Source organism: Monopterus albus, unplaced genomic scaffold (genome assembly GCF_001952655.1).
Source record: "Monopterus albus unplaced genomic scaffold, M_albus_1.0 scaffold271.1, whole genome shotgun sequence".
Lineage (NCBI taxonomy): Eukaryota > Metazoa > Chordata > Actinopteri > Synbranchiformes > Synbranchidae > Monopterus > Monopterus albus.
In genome coordinates this window covers 276,539-294,555 of record NW_018128151.1, presented here as the reverse complement: position 1 = coordinate 294,555, position 18,017 = coordinate 276,539, and the positions used below count along the sequence as shown (strand labels likewise).

The window sequence follows — 18,017 nt, the reverse complement described above, 5'->3', positions numbered from 1 at the left end:
AGAGGGAGCATGTGGGCGCTAGGAAGTGTGTGTGTGTTGTCAGAAACTTGAGGGAACACTGTCCAGAGCAGACAGAATCAGAGATGTACTGTGTGAAATGCAAAAAAGCAGGCCTTTTACGGTGGCATTAATTCAGAGCAAAGTGTAGGAGTCCTGCCGACACTCTCACAGACTGCTAACAACTCTCTGTACTTCCGTTTGACTCAGGACTCATGACTTACCCAAATATATTTTAAACCTTTATTCATCCAAGGAAGGAAGTTGCTAAGCACACTTTTTCTTTTCTGTAATGGATTGCGTAATATTTATACAGTTACACACACTCAGCTGTCAGTGCTATGTTCAAAAGAACTTGAGTGCAGCAGCACTGAGATTGATAGGTGGCTGACAAGATGCCACTCTTCTAGATCCAGACACAGATTCTGAGTGGTATGTCACTGTTGACTTTTGGTATGCTGCTATTCACTGGTATACCAGTAGGGTAGCACTCAGGCAGTGGAGTTTCACTGTGGGTAATGTAGAGACCGGCAGCAGCGGCATACATCAGTAAGAATCATCATATGCCATCAGACAGTGGCATCTGCCAATGAAACAGCAGTGAGGCTAGTGTGATGCTGAGGTATATGCCAGTAAATAATCATTCTCAGCCTAGGGGGAGTGGCTTATGGCATTGAAACATACCTTTTCACGTGCCATATGTTAAACAGCAGCTAATAAGGGTGGCATATCACTAGGAAATGGCATATGATGTAGCACTGGTATGTAAGCTAACAACTGTATTTGCAAATTAAATGTGAGGCATAAGTGGTGGAAAGTAACTAGCTACATTTACTCAAGTGCTATACTGAAGTACAATTTTTGATATATCTGTACTTTTTTTTTAATTTTCTGCTACTTCATACTTTGACTTCACTACATTTTAGAAACAAATACTGTACTTTTTACTCCATTACATTTATTTGATAACTTTAGTTACTAGTTTCTTCTCAGAATAATATTAACTAGACAAGAAACAATTATCTGACTTTATTGATCCCTGGTGGGAAATTCCCAGAATACCTAGCAGTACTTCAAATTATAAGCATATAAGGTAAAATGAACTCCACCTTTACCAGCTGCAGCATTGTAATTAATGAACACAATAATGTGCCAGTAATTATAATCCAATAATTTAGTATATATTCTGCATAATGGGTACTTTCACTTTTTGTACTTTAAGGATATTTTGATGCAGATACTTTTGTACTTCTCCATAAGTAACATTTTGAATGCAGGGCTTTTACTTGTAACAGAGTTATTTTTACACGGTGACATTTTTACTTTTACTCAAGTAAAGAATTTGAGTACTTCTCCCACCACTGCTGATGGTGGGAAGTGAGGTGGCCAGGGGAACAGCAGCAGGATAACAAAACAGTGACATGTCATTATAACAAGACGCCCTGTCACTGCTTTAGCTATTTGTTAATTTTGATTTAGCTAAAAAACCTTCCACTGACATGGAGTTTCATCCTGACAAGATGAATATATTCAGTCCCTTCTGTTTGTCAAGAGCCAGACCCCATATTGTTTAAGAGGAACCCATAGCACTGCTCTTTATTTGTTAAAGTGAATCACAGTCCTTCATTAAGCTGTTTAACTAATCAAAGACATAAAACACTCCGAGGATATATTCACTAGACTTTGACTATTATTTCTACTCATAGTCATTGTTCAATTTTCATTAAACTGATTTGATTTGATTTGATTTATTCTTTCAAGCATGTAAAGACAGTTGATATGACAACACATAATTTTACACATAATCCAGAATCAGTTTACTTATACCTAGTACATGCTTGAACGGAGTAGGAAGAAGTCAGACTTATCCAGTCCTACCCCATGACATCATCTTACCATCATTGGTTTGCAAGCAGTAAATGATTCACTTCTACACCACACAAGTATTATACTAAAAAAATTATAACAGTGTAATATGTAACTGTAAAAGATGTTATAGCTTCCACTGTCTAGTGTATCATTAGATCAAATGAATAGACACTGAATTTGTAAGTGTGTGATAATGGGTCAGCACTAGGAAGTGTGAATGGCTGTAAATTGAGAGGAGCTTGGACTGGTACTCATAGTGACCGTTCTTTTGAATAAAATACCCGTTACTCATGTCGGTTTGCAAAGGTGTGTTGCAGTGCCACTTGAAATGAAAGAGTTGTGGTTTTCTATTCAAACAGTAATATGCACCAGTACTGCTGTGACCTTGTGCTTGTCTCCCCTCCCAGGTATGCGTATCCTGGTGACCCTGCTGCTGGACACCCTGCCCATGCTGGGCAACGTGCTGCTGCTCTGCTTCTTTGTCTTCTTCATATTTGGCATCGTGGGCGTCCAGCTGTGGGCCGGCCTGCTCAGAAACCGTTGCTTCGTGGAAGACAACTTCTCCTTGTGAGTTCCATGATTACTATGGTGATATTTAGCTTGTGTATTTGTGCCACTGTGTGTGAGTTAGTTTCTATTTTATTGTTTAACCTTAAGTTAAAAAAAAAAACATTAAGTGACAAATACACAGGGGCCTCCACCACCCTGAAACACACATTACTTTATGTTAAGCAGGTAAAATTAACTCACCCAACTACAGCATGAAGGCACCATTATCATGTCATTTCATCACTGATTCAGCGGTGTAGTAATACCACTGGGAAGGAAAAGAATGTGAACCTGTTGGATTGATTTGGTCTTCTGCTTTATTTGCAGTAAATATAAAGTCTGTCTGCTGGATAAACACAATGTGTTTAAGTTAGAAACAGACAGCTACAATCGTTGTGTCTTTGTTGAACTCACCTATTAAACATTCACAGTACTGGTGGAAAAAGCAAGTGATCCCTCGGATTTAATAACTGGTCAAATGTCCTTGGGCAGCAGTTACCTCAGACAAGCTCTATGTAACCATGCAGCATGAAGTGTATGCATACTGAGATGTTAACCAACTTCAGCTTGCTTTTACTCTGCGCTTCTTTTTTTTTACCTCATTGGACACTGTGTTGTGTCCCCAGGGGTCACCTTAGCTGGATGCCCACAGTACCAAATCATCTCTGTTTATAGACAGGTCTCCTGACTGTGGACTGATGAATCTCTAAACTCTTTAAGATTATTGTATGACCAAACTAATTCCTGGGGTTGTTGTCAATATTTTAGATTTAGCCCACAATGAAGGTAACTGACCAGTTAACTGAGACTCTGACTGCTCACTTTCACACACTTTGTTGCAACAGCAGCAACAAGTTCCCAGATTTCATGACATAAATGAACTTTGGTGAGTACAGAGTTCATTATAAATGATAGAAACAATGCCCAAATCTACAAAAGTAAGACCAAGATCATAATAAACAAGAATTATCTTTTCACTGATCATATTCCTATTTATTCCAAAGACACACAGAGTGAAAGGATTTATTTATTATTTTCCTAATAGAGCTGAAATTGCAAGCAGGTCAAGGTCATACTTTAATTTCAATGAATTTTGCGATTATAGAGTGATGAATATGAGACATACAGTCCCTGGAATAATAAGAAAGACCATGGTATATGGAACATGGGCACACATAACTTATTCATGCACCCTTTGTCATCCTGGCTTCTTTTCTCTCTATAGGATATATGACTTTTCAGTTGTAATTTAAGTTTATGCATAATGGCTTTGGTGAGCTGGTGGTATTATCAATTTTTAGACATTCTTCTTGTATCTGTATGGTTTGTATTACTGCGTGACACAAAGTAACAGCTGTTAACTGGGTTGACAGTAACTGTTTGTTAGACTGGTAGAGAATATGTGAGAGCCCCCATTAGGAACCGCATCTAAAGTGTCACGATGGAGCGTGATAAATCATATACCATAGTGAACTCATCGCACCAATAAGTGCTCTTGTAGCTCATCCCAAAGTGTGAAACAGCTTTTAAGAATATATAAATAAGTGACTGAGGTGTTCCCTGTGTTCATGGTGCCATTAAGTATTCGAGGCCACTGCAGTTAATGTAGCCTGTCAGCTGGATGTGTGCTGACAGACAAGCCAGATATCAGACGATCACCAGACACACACCTGTTATTCCAGACAGAGGAGTGCTCTGTAACAACCAAGAGGTGGCATAGTCAGTATACACATTTGTCCATCCAGATCACACAATACCCCAGTTATTTGGCCCCCAGGTTTTTCAACACAATTACAGCTGGCTCCACTGATGACTTCCTTCTGTCTGTTTGAAGGAGTGTTAATCAGTGAAATCATCTGCTGGACTATCTGCATGGTATTAAAACCTGCAGGCTTTGTGGATTCAAAGTTGATTCACTTAATAGTCCGCCCAGTGTATGCCAGAATTCAGAAGTAGGATCATCAGTGATTGCTTCAACCTGGTGGCAAAAGCAAGCTGCACTTAGACAGTGACAGGCAAAAATACTGTAGTTCCCCAAAAGAAAATTTTAACCTGTAATATGTGATTTAGTTTTCAATGATTTTATTTGTCTTTATGCCAAGTTATAGCTGCATTTTCTGTATTCCTTAGTTTGTTGTGAGCACCTGACCGAAGGGTATTATTTTGTAATTTGGTTTAGCAGTTAACTATACCTAAAAATAGGGTTGTGTAACTTTTAGAAAAATAAATACCATTTTCCCTTTTATGAATGAAAGTCAAATTCATAAGCAATACAATGCTCCCTTGGGAATTTCCAGACACTCACTAGCTTTTCCACTATAGCTTTACTTGGCCTGGTATGACCAGAAACCTTTAGTGGCAAATGTTAGCAAACTTTAGCTTGATATCACCATGTAGATGACAGTTTGAGGGTCAGTTCACTGGGGATATGACTGCTGTGTATTGAGCATTACATATTAGCAAACACCTCTCTGTGACTGATCCATACAAACCAGTAATTGTAATTCCTTTCCTCTTCCTTCCTCAAGCCCTCTGTCACTGAAGTTACCAAAATACTACCACACTGAAAACGACGACGAGAACCCTTTCATCTGCTCTCAGCCCCGAGAGAACGGCATGAGAGACTGCGGCTCAGTGCCCAAGCTGTATGAGGAGGGAGGCCTGCAGTGCACCCGGGACATGTATTCATACAACAGCACAGACAACACCACCTGTGTCAACTGGAACCAGTACTACACCAACTGCTCTGCTGGTCCGTTCAACCCTTTCAAGGGGGCCATCAACTTTGACAACATCTGCTATGCCTGGATTGCCATTTTTCAGGTAAGATGTCTGATCACGCCTTTAGAACAACAGCACTTTAAGCCATCAGATTTGATGAACACTTTCTGCGCTAGGGCACATGCAGTATGGTTTAGCTGACACAAGCCTAGTTGGAGACAAATTGCTCTAGTCACTGGTGTTCCAGAGAAATGAGGCTTGCAGGATTAGCAGGTCGCCAAAGCCACACCACTACACTCCAGTCTCATTTTTTCACACCATTTGTTTTCTATCTCCACATTATCTGAAGAAATCTTTGGTTGGATTGTTCATTTATTGCTGGCTCCTTGAGGGGGCAATTTTAGAGGACGAAAGCCAGAGTGGAGATGAGTTCTTCCATAAATCTGGAATATGGTCTCTGTATTTTCAATTCTACTTTTCTTCTTCATGTTCCTTTTTTGTGTCTAATTATTTTCTTTTATTCGTGCCTTTCTATATGTCTCACCTTTGCCTGTGTTCCTCTTTAGGTGATCACCCTGGAGGGCTGGGTGGACATCATGTACTTTGTGATGGATGCTCACTCCTTCTATAACTTCATCTACTTCATCCTACTCATCATTGTAAGTGCTGATTCATGGTGTATGCTGATGATTGAACAAGTGGGTCACTTTGGGGACAGATGTGTGAGCATTCATTGTGAGCGCATGAACAACAATGTCATCTACTCCTCCTGGTTCTCAGATTGGCTCATTCTTCATGATCAACCTGTGCCTGGTGGTCATCGCCACTCAGTTCTCAGAGACCAAGCAGAGGGAGAGCCAGCTGATGAAGGAGCAGCGAGTGCGATTCATGTCCAATGCCAGCACTCTGGCCTCGCTCTCTGAGCCGGGCTCCTGCTACGATGAGCTACTCAAGTATCTGGCGCACATCATCCGCAAGGGAGCCAGACAAGTGGCCCACGTCTGCAGGCTCTTGGCTCGCCGTGCTGGGCTGAACATCGCTGCCTCACCCCCGGCAATGGAGCCCCAACGCAGCCAGGGCCAGAGGAGGAGGAGGAAGTCCTCCAGGCAGGGATCAGTGTCTGTTCATCACATGGCGCACCACCACTACCACCTGGGGAATGGCAGCGTGAGGGGAGGAGGGAGCATCAGGTGTCTGGAGGGGAGGGATATAGAGGTTGGGGTTCATAACAACAACGGAGGGGCTCTTGCAGCAACAGTTGGCCCTGGGCACCTTGCTTTGGCCCTGCCCTCTTCTTTGACAGCTGCCACCTCTGATACAAACCTCCCTATTTTGTCCAGTCCTACTGCTGGAGCTGCGCCAACTCCAGGCTCCCTCTCTGTAGCCCTGGCTCCAAAATCGAGGGTCTTGAAGAGGAACTCTGTGCCATTTGCTGCTCCTGCTCCTAAAAACTACCCTACCCTTCAGGCCCGAGCCCTGGCAGAGTCCAGAAGAGGAAGTGTTACAGCTAGCACTTTGACAAACATCAACTTCAACCTCAATATTCCACACATGCCTTTGGAGAGACGACCATCGAGCCTGGTGGACACATACAATCCAACAGGTAAGCTACTCATCACTAACAAACAGTTACAGCTACACTTTTGAAAATCACAGTCAGAAAAAGTGTTTAATTAGCTCCATTGTTTCTGAGTTAGCTGCAGTGGCTTAGGTGGATTTTGCTTTGCTGAGCATTTGAAAAAAAAAAAAAAAAAAAATCTGGAATTCATAGAGGGTTTGGAAAATAATAACACTATTTTATTCAATCATAAACGTCCGCGTCAGTGTAGGTAGTCAGGTGACACACTACAGGAAGTGTTTTGGTGGAGCAGTATGGTATTGATTTATGACGACTAAGCCTCAAACTATAACACAGTCCAGGGTGGGTTTTGTTGTGAGAGAGAGAACGAGTACTAATTGGAGATAATAAATGTTCATCTTTCATGTTCGAGTTTGCAGCCAGCTTCATTGGCACCCGGCCAAGTTCTAAAAGATAATGTTCTCAGTAAAAGTCAGGCCAGGACTGTTCAGGTTATACAGACAGTGGAAATGGTGGCTGCCAGCCAGACAAGGCCGCAGCACGGGCTGGGGAGACAATGCATTACTCATATGGCACACACTGCCAATCAGCATTAAGCACACTCCCTCTGAACCACAAAAAACTATCCAAAAATGTTATTGTTCACAGTAAATCTCTTTCATTGAATCTGACAAAATGTCTAAACAACTTCATGTATGTAATTTATCACAATCAGGTTGATTTTGGTGCAGTTCTCTGCTTTTTTGTCTAAGTTTCTGCAGCTGACCTTTTCCCACTCTGCTGCAGCCCAGCTCTCCCGCCAGCTGTCAGCTCGTGACCTCAGCACCGGCAGCAGTGCCATGGATACAGCTGCTCTGACCCTGGACCCTGAGAGCTGCCCCTACTGCTCCAAGGCCCTGGCCAATGAATCAGAGGGTTGCACCGAAGGCAATGAAACCCCTGGTGATTCTGACAGCGAGGGTGTATATGAGTTTGCCCAGGACCTCCACCACCGGGATAGGAGGGACAGCCGGCAGCCCAAAAAGAAGCATCGCACTCTGGGCAAAACAGCGGCCAATGTTGTACACTTCTGGAGGCTGGTGTGTGACACATTCAGAAAAATCGTGGACAGCAAGTATTTTGGACGTGGGATTATGATCGCAATTCTGATCAATACTCTGAGCATGGGGATCGAGTACCATGAGCAGGTTAGTACACATGCATGTTGTTTCTAATCATGAAAAGTTGTGTGTGAAGCTGAATGCTGCTGTTTGTGGTCATAGCGAACCCGAGTACCTACAATGGGAATATACACTAATGCATAATGGGCAGTCAGATGAGCATAATGAAAGATTGTGGAAGATATTAGTTGAACTTGGAGATCCTCTGTGTATGTCACTGTGTGTGGTTGTTTAAGTTACACTGCTCCCACAGACTCTACTAGAATTCCTGATGTCTCACTCTGCTCTCGTTTGTTTACATGAGTGTAATTACAGCCATGTGAGAGAAAAAACAAAAAGAGAGCATAAGAGACAGCAAATACAGATAGAGAGAGAGAGAGAGAGAGCAGGGGTTATTAAAGGGTGAGGAAGAACCCACAACATCTGAAAGAGATTTTATCACTTTGTAGATTTTTAATCTTTCTTTTTGTTTGAGACCATTAACACCTGATATCAAAAGGCACTCTGTATTGTGATAGCTTATCTGGATTAGTAGAAAGGCGTGTGAATATAAGGTGTAAATACATGCAGAACACATTGGTCAAAACATCTGCAGTTGGTCTGACAATCACTGTGATCAGATCACAGCCAGGTGTGAATACAGTCTGTTCCGTTTCCAAAATAAATGTCTAAACAAGTTGAATGGAGCCCTATCTCCACCTCTTCCTGCTAGTTCTAGCTGCCCAACAAAAAAGGCAAGGCAAGGCAAAAGCCTTTTAATTTGGGACACATGTTTGTTGACAAGTCTATTGACTCCACCTACCTAATTTGCATATTAAGATCAGTTTACATCAGGGGCAGCATCAGTCTTACCAATACCAGGTGTAAATTTAATGATCCTTGTGGCATACCCTGATCATACTGTATCTACTATATACAGTATATATATCTTTCCATCTTTGGAAAGAAAAACTGCTTTGCCATTGTTTTCACTTTAACATTCAAAGAACGTGTGATTTATGAAAATACACACAATCAAATTTTCAAAGTGCAGTTTTCTTCTCTAATGTTTTAATGAGATGTTTTAAAATATAAAACAAGGGCTCTGTTTTAGCATTGAGGTTTGTATTGTGTTTGAGGCTGTTGTCTTGTGAATTTGTATAGTTGCATAACACCAGTAAAGTAAGTGACACATGTATTGTGTTTGTTTGTGTAGGTGTATAGTAGGAGACTGAAGCCTGGCCAAATTTTATGGGGTTACTTTTGGTCCCTGACCCAGTGCCTATAAACATATCCAGATGCCAAACATCCTCTGCTTTCTACTCTTCGCCTTTTTTTCAGTTCATACTTTTCCTGGTTTCTCCTTCTGCCCTGCTCATCCCTTTTCCTCCTTCCTTCTTTTGTTCATGATTCTGTTCCTTCTTCCTCTTCCCATTTTTCTCTTCCTGTCATTGTCTTCCTCCTCTTTTTCTTTTTCTGTCACTATGCCTATTCCTCCTTTCTTCACCTTTGTCCCTCTTTTGTCATTCTTTCTTATATCCTCGCCCTTCTCATCATCTTCTTTTCTCCTTCTTCTTCTCTCACTCCTCTCTTCCTCACTCTCTTGAGTGCTCTTTTATTTTGTGGGTAGCATGGATCCCTCCAGTCTCAGACAGGCTGCTGAACACTTAACTGAGATGCTTCATTGATCGCAAGCCCGTTCGATGTCCAACAGACACAGGCAACACTAAGCTTCTGTTTGTCTCTGTAACTCTGTCCACATGGAAGAGAGGCTGGGTCTGAATTTCCATGCACTGTCCAGCCAAGTTTCCTACTGGAGTTGTGCACACACTTTAACTTTAAATTAGTTGGCAACCAAGAGGGCATACGGCTTTAAAACTGATTTCTGTTGTGATTTGTCCACCAGATGTGGAATCAGATGATAATGTTAACGTGACGTTCTTGTGGTGTTTTGAGGTTAAATATTTCTACACTATTTAAAGCAAAAAAAAAAACAAACTATTTTTACATTTCTATTTACATTTTTGATTTCTTCATGTGGGCACAATTATCCTATGTTCCTCCACTCATTACCTTGGTCACATTTTGGAGGTGGTGTGTTGAAGCGGCACCTTCATGTAGTGCATTCTTTCCAAGCTTTAGGGTCAGTCTGATAGTTTCAAGAAAGTCATTAAAACAGATTTTTAAATAAGTACAAGCTGAGTTCATTTAAATTGAATTCATTGTTTTACAGTGTTGTTTAAATAACAAAGCACAAAAACAAATGTCTAGAATTGTGTTGCTAGATGATTCAACTTCTCTCTGACCCTGACGAGACTGCACCAGCAGCAAAATGGCTGGTAAACTGGCAGGTTAGTAAAAGGTTTGAATGTGTGGTTAACCAGTTTAAATGGGATGTGATCTCCACGGGGCCTACTAGTTCTGTAGAACATCTCACTAAGCTGCTATGTGATCAACACTATCAGGCCTTTTGGTTCGTAGTAATACAGGATCAAACAAAGATGACACCAAGGGGGATATTTATTAAGTTTTTACAGCTTATGTTTTGGTGCTAAACAGTTTGTGTGTTCATATTTACTAAGGAGTCAGTTTAATGAGGTTTAATGAGTTTGGTTTAAGGCAATGTGTATTTTAAGATGTTCACATTCAGGGACACAACAGTCAGAGAAAAGAGAATGGAAATACATGCAAATACTCTCAGCACCTGATTTACCACCACTGCAACAGAAGGAACTATGGCTGAAATTTAACATCAGGTGAAAGCAGGTGTAAAATTAGCACTGTTAGTCATCTGAGATCTCATCTGAGTAAAGAACGTGTTTCAGGAGGGAGAGGATGCAAAGGATGTGAAGAACTTTTACAGGCTTTCAAATCAAATCATGCTACAATTACCGAACAGAATAAAAGATGATTTGACTGGCAGAAGACCACGTGACTGCAGTTCCGAAATATGTTTGATTTCTTAAACTGTATTAAACTTCAGTCGCTGTAAACTTATACTGTCTTTTATGCTTCCTCTCAGTCCACACTTTGCAATACAGGCACTAGGTTCTTATAAGTGGGTGTGTATTCAAATGAACAGTGCTGTGCTCATTTACATCATCAGTGTTGATAAATATATTGCCAAATTGAAAAATTGTGGTGTTGCAGTATTTTACGATAATTTGCGACAGGATTAGTAAATGCCCTCCAAATGCTGTAAAACCTACTGGTATGGTTACATGTGTGAAGATCGATTTAGTGGTCACATTTGTAGTTTGCATTAGGCTTCAAGTAGATTGCAAACTGGCAATAGTAGACTAAAGTGTTCTTCTCTAACTCTTTCATTAAACATTTTTTTAACTAGCCAAGAAATAAACAAATAAAAAACTAAACTGGGTTACGGAGCCAAATAAAGCCAGGAATCTCTCACCTGTGGTAGCAGTTCCAGTTTCCTTTCTTCATACTTTTTCCTTGTTTGCTAACAAAACAAAATACCAAAGCTGTGCACCACTTCTGTAATTTACTCATGCATGTTAGCTCACAAAGGCTAACTCAGTGGCTGATACAGCCTGCAGCAGCTTCACAGTCAAAGCCTTCCAGCTTTATATAAAGTGCCTCAGCATTTTATAACGCCCAAAGCCTCTTTTAAGTTGCTTCATTCCTGCACAAATTAAATCTAAAATATTGATTCTAATTTTCTCTGTTCCACACCAAAATCTACTGGGACCAAAACACCATCGGGAATGTGTCGAGATCTAATGAGAGGCTAGGTGTTTATCCTGGAGGGTTGTTATTGTGAATCAGCTGCACAAAGAGATGAGTTTGTAAACTCTTCCCATAAATAATGCAAAGAAGAAGAAGCAACAGCAGACTGCAGTACAGATACAAGGTATATGAGTCAAAGTGTATGATCTGAGACAACTATCTCTTTAAGAAGTTGTGTTTCAGCTCTGTTGAGTATGACAGCTCATTGGTCAAGTTTACATGTTTACCAGTCCCCCCTCCTGTTGTGAAAAAGAATGACCACACATACCAAAATAAACACACAATCGATCATTCAACTACAAACAGGGTTGTAGAGCTCTGGCTGTGTCTTATAGGGAGAATCTGACAAGATAAAATATAAATAAAAATGGAACTTAGAGTGTAACACATGTAAAGTAAGTGAATCAAACTCAAAGCGCCACTTACTTGTAAAAACCAATTAAATGTCTCTGCTGATAATAATTACATGTAATGTGCTTATTAATCATCAATTATGCTCATTATGAACAGAATAGTTGCATCTGACAGAAGACAACATGTTATCAATTTGTCATGAAGGCAGAGTTCCTGCAGCTCTGTGTGTGTTTGCATGTGTGTGGATTATGAAAAAATTGCAATCTGCAATCACTTTTTTTTGCAACAAACAAACAAAAAGGGAGAAGATGAAATGGTACCTTGAAAGTCAATTTCTTGCCAGATAAAGTCAACAAAATAAGTCCACTCTGGCAACTTAAGTGTTAACTGCAACATGAAGCACTATGCTCATGTCAACTATATTTGCAACATTTATTTTTAATTTCTGGGAGATAGATGGTTGACGTTTGTCAAGAAAGACACAGACTAATGCATGATGATGATAGTATGACATTTCTCAGTGTCACAGCCATCTAGTGTTAAACTCTGCATATAAGGTATATCATTCCCCACAGGGACCCTCAAACATCCCAAGTGATGAAACAATAAGCAAAGCAGATCTTTTATTCAAGATTAAGTTATACGTAAGGGATTAAGCGGTAGAAGGTGAATGAATGAAAGTTATACCTAATAAACATAGTCAATGTGTTTCCTTCCTTACAATACATCTGTAAAAAGTGTTTTGAATCCTGCATTACATCCACCATAACACTGGCTGCCCAGTGGAGTAGTTTGAAATTGGCTGCAGTATATTGAATGCATTTCCAGCTTGTCCATGCACATTTGCATGCAAATTCACTATAAACAAAACCAGGACCATCTTGTCAATACATTTAAGTTAGGTCAGCCCTTTTTAATTGATTGTTTTTCTCTACTCATTTCTGAGCCAAGCAACAATCATTACAACTTTGACACAGAGACAAGTGATGAATTAAAGGTCTCTTCCAGGATGCCATAGGGCACGAGGGATCCCTGAATGGTTTGATGCCACAGTGTATTTCACTGTTCATTTTTTAACAATAGCAAAGGTCTATAGCAAAGGCAAATTAGCTAATCCAGGTTGGAGAGTGACAGACATGAACTGCGAGTAGAGACAAGTCATTGTTGTTTTTAGTCTTTGTATGGGAATATTTGAAAATACTATTTTAAAAAAATGGTAGGCAATGCACATACATACACACAGTCACATGCTCTTACTCTGAGGGCAGCGGACAAGGCAATGCAGTGAATGTAAATGTGTCTGCGACAGAGATGGAGGGATAAAGAGATGATTGTGGTGGACAGGGATAACAGAGTCTAAGGACTTGGAGGTGAAGGGATAGAAGGGAGTGATGGGTGGAAGAGTGGAGGTGGATGGGTTGGACGAGTATGGAGAGGGTGTCTGCTTTATCTCTTCATGCAGTTTAAGAGCGTTACCATTTATGGTGTAGCTGATGGAATAGTTGTGTGTGTGCCAACTATGTGACACAGCCCATAGTCTGTTTACTTGGGAAGGTCAGCTTCTCTCTCATTTTGCATAAGAAAGTTCTCCCTGTCTTTGTGGACAGGCCAGCTCTGTCTTTCCCGCACCCTTTTTCTGAAGCTCTCCTAGCAGTGATTCCACTCCTGATGATGAATGATGTTGATGCCTAAATGATCTGAGGAGAGGTTAGAGGCACAGAAAAGACATGGGTGTCAAGGGAGAAGTGGGGCACAGTACATGGTTCCTGTTTTGGAAATTGTTGTTGCTGTTAAGTGGAAGGTTTTTAGCACTGACATGAATATTGATTCAGTGTGTAGCTCTAACATGATCTCAAAGTGATTTGAAGTCACTTTGGGTCACTTTGCTGTTATTCCCCACAGGTGACTTTTTGACTTTTATCAACCTTGAAAGCTAGTCACATAAAAAAGAAAGTGGAGTTGGTCTTGCTTGAATTTGTTTTCTCTCTTAATGAGAATAGAAAGGGGAGGTTTATTTTGAGAAGGGCATATCTGAAGTGTGAGACTGATGGTAAGGGTGGGCGTGCACACGCCCTAAGTGCAGATTTATGCATCCAAAAACATTGCGACATGCAGGTTGCAGTGCAGCCATCACTGACTACCATTTGGAAAAAAATGGCATGCTCAACCATTTCATTTGCTTTGTTACTCTTAGTAAAAACAGAACCATAAACACTTTTTAGTTGTTCCCTTGCAGTAAGGCAGTTCGCCTGAAAGTTCACTGTTTGCATTTGCACTTTGGGGTTAATTTGCAAAGAATCCAACTATGACGTTATCCATGATACACCAAAGGAAAATATCCTTTGAAACCAATAAAAGCAGTTTTGCCTCCTGTCCTAGTATTTTCCACAGTCTCCATAACGAGACTAAGACCAACAACGAATTGCCTCTACTCACAGTTAATTTTTGTCATCTGTCAGTCCTGGATTAGCTTTTTCCTTTGTGCAATACACCTTCGTTGTTAAAAAAAAACACATCAGGGAAACACACTGCTGCCCTCAGTGACATGTATTTTTATTACGAATCCAACTATCCCAACTATTATACCCAAAAGTCTCCAACCAGCCATAATTTCCTGAAGTTAGCACAAGTCACAGTCAACTCCGCATGCGCAAGATCTTGCATGAGCTCTCTGCTTTGTTTACATTGTGCTAGTTCCTCACGCTCGGGTCTGGGATTTGCTAATAAAGAAATGTCACCGAGTGCAGTGGTGTGTTTCACTGATGTGTTTTAATTGTTTTTGAACAACACAGGTCTATGGCACAAGGAAGGAGCTATGTAATCCAGGACTGACACACTGACGAACATTGACCGTGGGTAGAGGGAAATCATTGTCCGTGTTAGTCTCTACATTTGGAGTGTTGAAGATACTGTTAATATGGAAAATGACCGGCCTTAACCTTTAACAAGTCAAGTCAGCCAAGCCAGCTTGTGGGCAGAGTGTTTTGCACTACATGCTAATATGAGCATGTTAAAATGCTCGAAATAACTGGACAGTGTTTGGCAGGTGTAAGATTTACAATGTTCACCATCACTGCTTGGTGTTGTTATGGTTTGTCCCCCTCACCAGGAGGATGAGGGAGAACTGAGGTAGGACTCAAGACTGCTGACGCAGGTGCTAGTAAAAAGGGTGGTTTAATGGTGGGAATCACAAATAGGAACAGAGTCAATGAACACATATTACCAGGGCTGGGCAAAGATGGCTGAGGAGACCAGGACGACCAGGGGAGTAGACAGGCTAACGGCAGAAACCAGGAGAGTGGGAGGAGCAGGATGGACAGGTGAATAGACAAACTAACCAGGAGGATTGGTGAACGAAAATGAAATCCACAGCACAGGAACTGTCAGCGTGGACGTCTAGAGACTAATAACACAAAACATGTAACCAACGTACAAAATGAGATCCACAGCACAGGAACTGTCAGCGTGGAAAACAAAATGATGTACGATACATACCACGAATATAGGTATAGGTATTACAGGGTATGCAAGTAATAGGACTCAAGACGGAGCATCTGCCAGAGGTATAAATAAGGAGGAAGGTAATCATCGGGATGCACCCCAGCTAAACGAGTCGCTAATTACTGAATGCAACACAGCTGAGGTGCAGATCCCGCAGGTCGAGAGAGCAGGGGAGAGAAAGGTGAAAGAGAGGCAGGTCGCACCGAGCGGACCCCACAGGAAACTATTTGAGAAGATCCCCCTCATCTAGTTTGGTGTGCAACAGGGTCTGTAGATGGGACACAACAGAAATCTTGCAAACGTGTGAGGAACCTGCATGGTGTGGCGAATAAAAATCTTTGAATTGATTTGCCACTTATAGTTTGATTGAATGTTGTTTTTAAATTGAATGTCTGTTCTTATTGCTGTGATTTAACCTCTTTTCTTCAGTTTTTGTTTCTCTTCAAAATAAAGACATCCTGACATTTACATTTGAGAGGTAGGATTAAGTGCTATTATTGTCAGTTCTGATGTTAACACTGATTTGACTTGTGTCATTCCTATACTGTAGACTATGAAATCAGTTGTCAGTGTAGCCCCTTACACACTGCCTTTTAAAGGTGGGATTAATACACCTTTATTCTGTTTCCTTTTCTGTGTGTAAGGCTACACATAGCAAGAACCACACTAACTAATTTTGCATGAAGGGAAATAAATGCTTGAAGAACCAACAAAGCTGCATCAGCACTTATCTCCCCTGCCATTACTATTTTGGCTTGTAGACTACCAGCACAAAATTTACATCAGAGTTGATGCAGAGTGACATCGTGTCCCGTCTTTGGTGCAGAATCCCAGCCTGGTGTCTGAATTCACAGGCTCCCCTTAGCTTTTTCTGTACAGCAGTAGAGTGAGATCTCGGCGTAAAATGATTAGTTTTTGTATTTGAAGGTCTTGATCCATTCTGGTGCTTTATTGTGTGTGCATGCACACACACTCACTTCTGCTTCTTCCCTTGCCATATCCAGAGAAAACAGTGGACAGATCTTTTAAATGTACTGCTCCAAGCAGAAACTATAGTTATTCAGCATCAGTCCTACCTGAGGATTGTAGCGTTGGCATCTGACACTTTGCAACACTGGCCTCTTTCTAAAATAGGCTTAAGAAAAGTGTTTTTGTGATTTGCCCAATGGTATGACATACACGTTGAAACAACAGCTCTTTACCCTGGTTTATAGAAGGAGAGCTTATCCAGCCCAGAAGGCCATGAAATCAAAAGAGAGAAGAGAATCAATGAAGTGATCAAATGATGAGTTCAGTTATTTCCTGGTTCAGTGAGATGCCTGCATTTAGTAAATCCTCTCTCTCCACCTCCTGCTGTTTTGGATCTGCTGTTTTGTTCATTTCACATTATCTCATTATGTTGAAATTTTAGCTTTTTCTCTCTCAGCAGGCAGGTTTTTATGCAGAGCTGTTAAAATATTGTTAAAAACTATAAAAAGAGGCCCAAAAAGTGGACAGACTGCAATACAAAATAAAAGCATTATTATTAATCTAAAAATGAACCAACATTTACCATGTTAATGAATATTCAGAGTTTGGTAGTTGTCTATGAGCTAAATATTCCAAAAATAATCACTAGAGACAGAAGGTGGCGTGTCTGAAGCAACGATGTATAAAGTAACTCACTTGAGCTTGATGTTTTAGAGATCTACGAACATGGTGTAACTCATAAAAAGAGAATCTCTGTGGCCCTGGTCTTCAGTTAGCCCTTTGTTTTATGTTATTTTACATGAAATCATACATCAAATGTAAAGAAATAGTGAAGTGTAACAATCGCAGTTTGCCAAACGCTATGAGTAGGACTGTTCCTTGGCAGCCCAGAGTCTCCACTGGCTAACAAATAGCACATAGAGTAACAACCTGTAAAAATGCAGTTTACTTTAGCTTTTTAAGGATTAAGTGTTACTCTAATTCCTGCGCTTTATTTGTGTTGGTAGGCAGAATTTATTAAAACTGCAGATAGAACCAAACTAGCTAGTTAGTGCCCCTTAAGCTAAGCGAACTGGCTGCCAGTTAGCTACAAACTCTATGAACTGTACAGACCTAAGACGTGAGGTATCAGGTTTGTCATCTGGCTTGTGACAAAAAAGCTAATTACTTTATTTCCCAAAATATCAAATTATCCCTGTAATTATAACTACAAAACTAGCTAAAGAATTATCAGGTGAGCTGCACCCATCCTGTGTAGCTTCTGGTCAATCCTATCACATGCTTTGGAAATATCATTAGCCCCTGGGTAGTTTTTGTTAAATTGTGTTAAGGTGCTGATACAGACTTTCACATCATTTAGTCAAATCCTCCTCATCAGTACTATTGAATTACAACGAGCCAACCGTAATGGTGAGTGTATCACTCTCCATTTCTTTTTCTTCTGTGGCTTCAGCAAACCCCTTGATTAAACTAGAACACACACACACACACACACCAACCATGGAGCTTCATCACTGACAGTCTGGAGATGAGGGGGGCACAGCATCCCGTTTAAGATTAGATCACATCAGATTAGGTGACATTACATTAGC

The 18,017-nt window shown here is 40.7% G+C and overlaps 1 protein-coding gene across 8 annotated transcripts in view; it reads left to right on the top strand.

Moving 5' to 3' along the window:
• The window catches only part of cacna1g (calcium channel, voltage-dependent, T type, alpha 1G subunit), a 254,312-nt gene that overhangs the window by 146,460 nt on the left and 89,835 nt on the right, over window positions 1–18,017 (top strand). For all 8 annotated transcript variants that reach the window (XM_020622042.1, XM_020622050.1, XM_020622048.1 and 5 more), the window contains exons 6-10: window positions 2,274–2,433; window positions 4,944–5,238; window positions 5,703–5,795; window positions 5,917–6,739; window positions 7,502–7,902. In XM_020622042.1, the coding sequence (XP_020477698.1) occupies window positions 2,274–2,433; window positions 4,944–5,238; window positions 5,703–5,795; window positions 5,917–6,739; window positions 7,502–7,902 (1,772 nt within the window). The remainder of the gene's footprint in view (window positions 1–2,273; window positions 2,434–4,943; window positions 5,239–5,702; window positions 5,796–5,916; window positions 6,740–7,501; window positions 7,903–18,017) is intronic.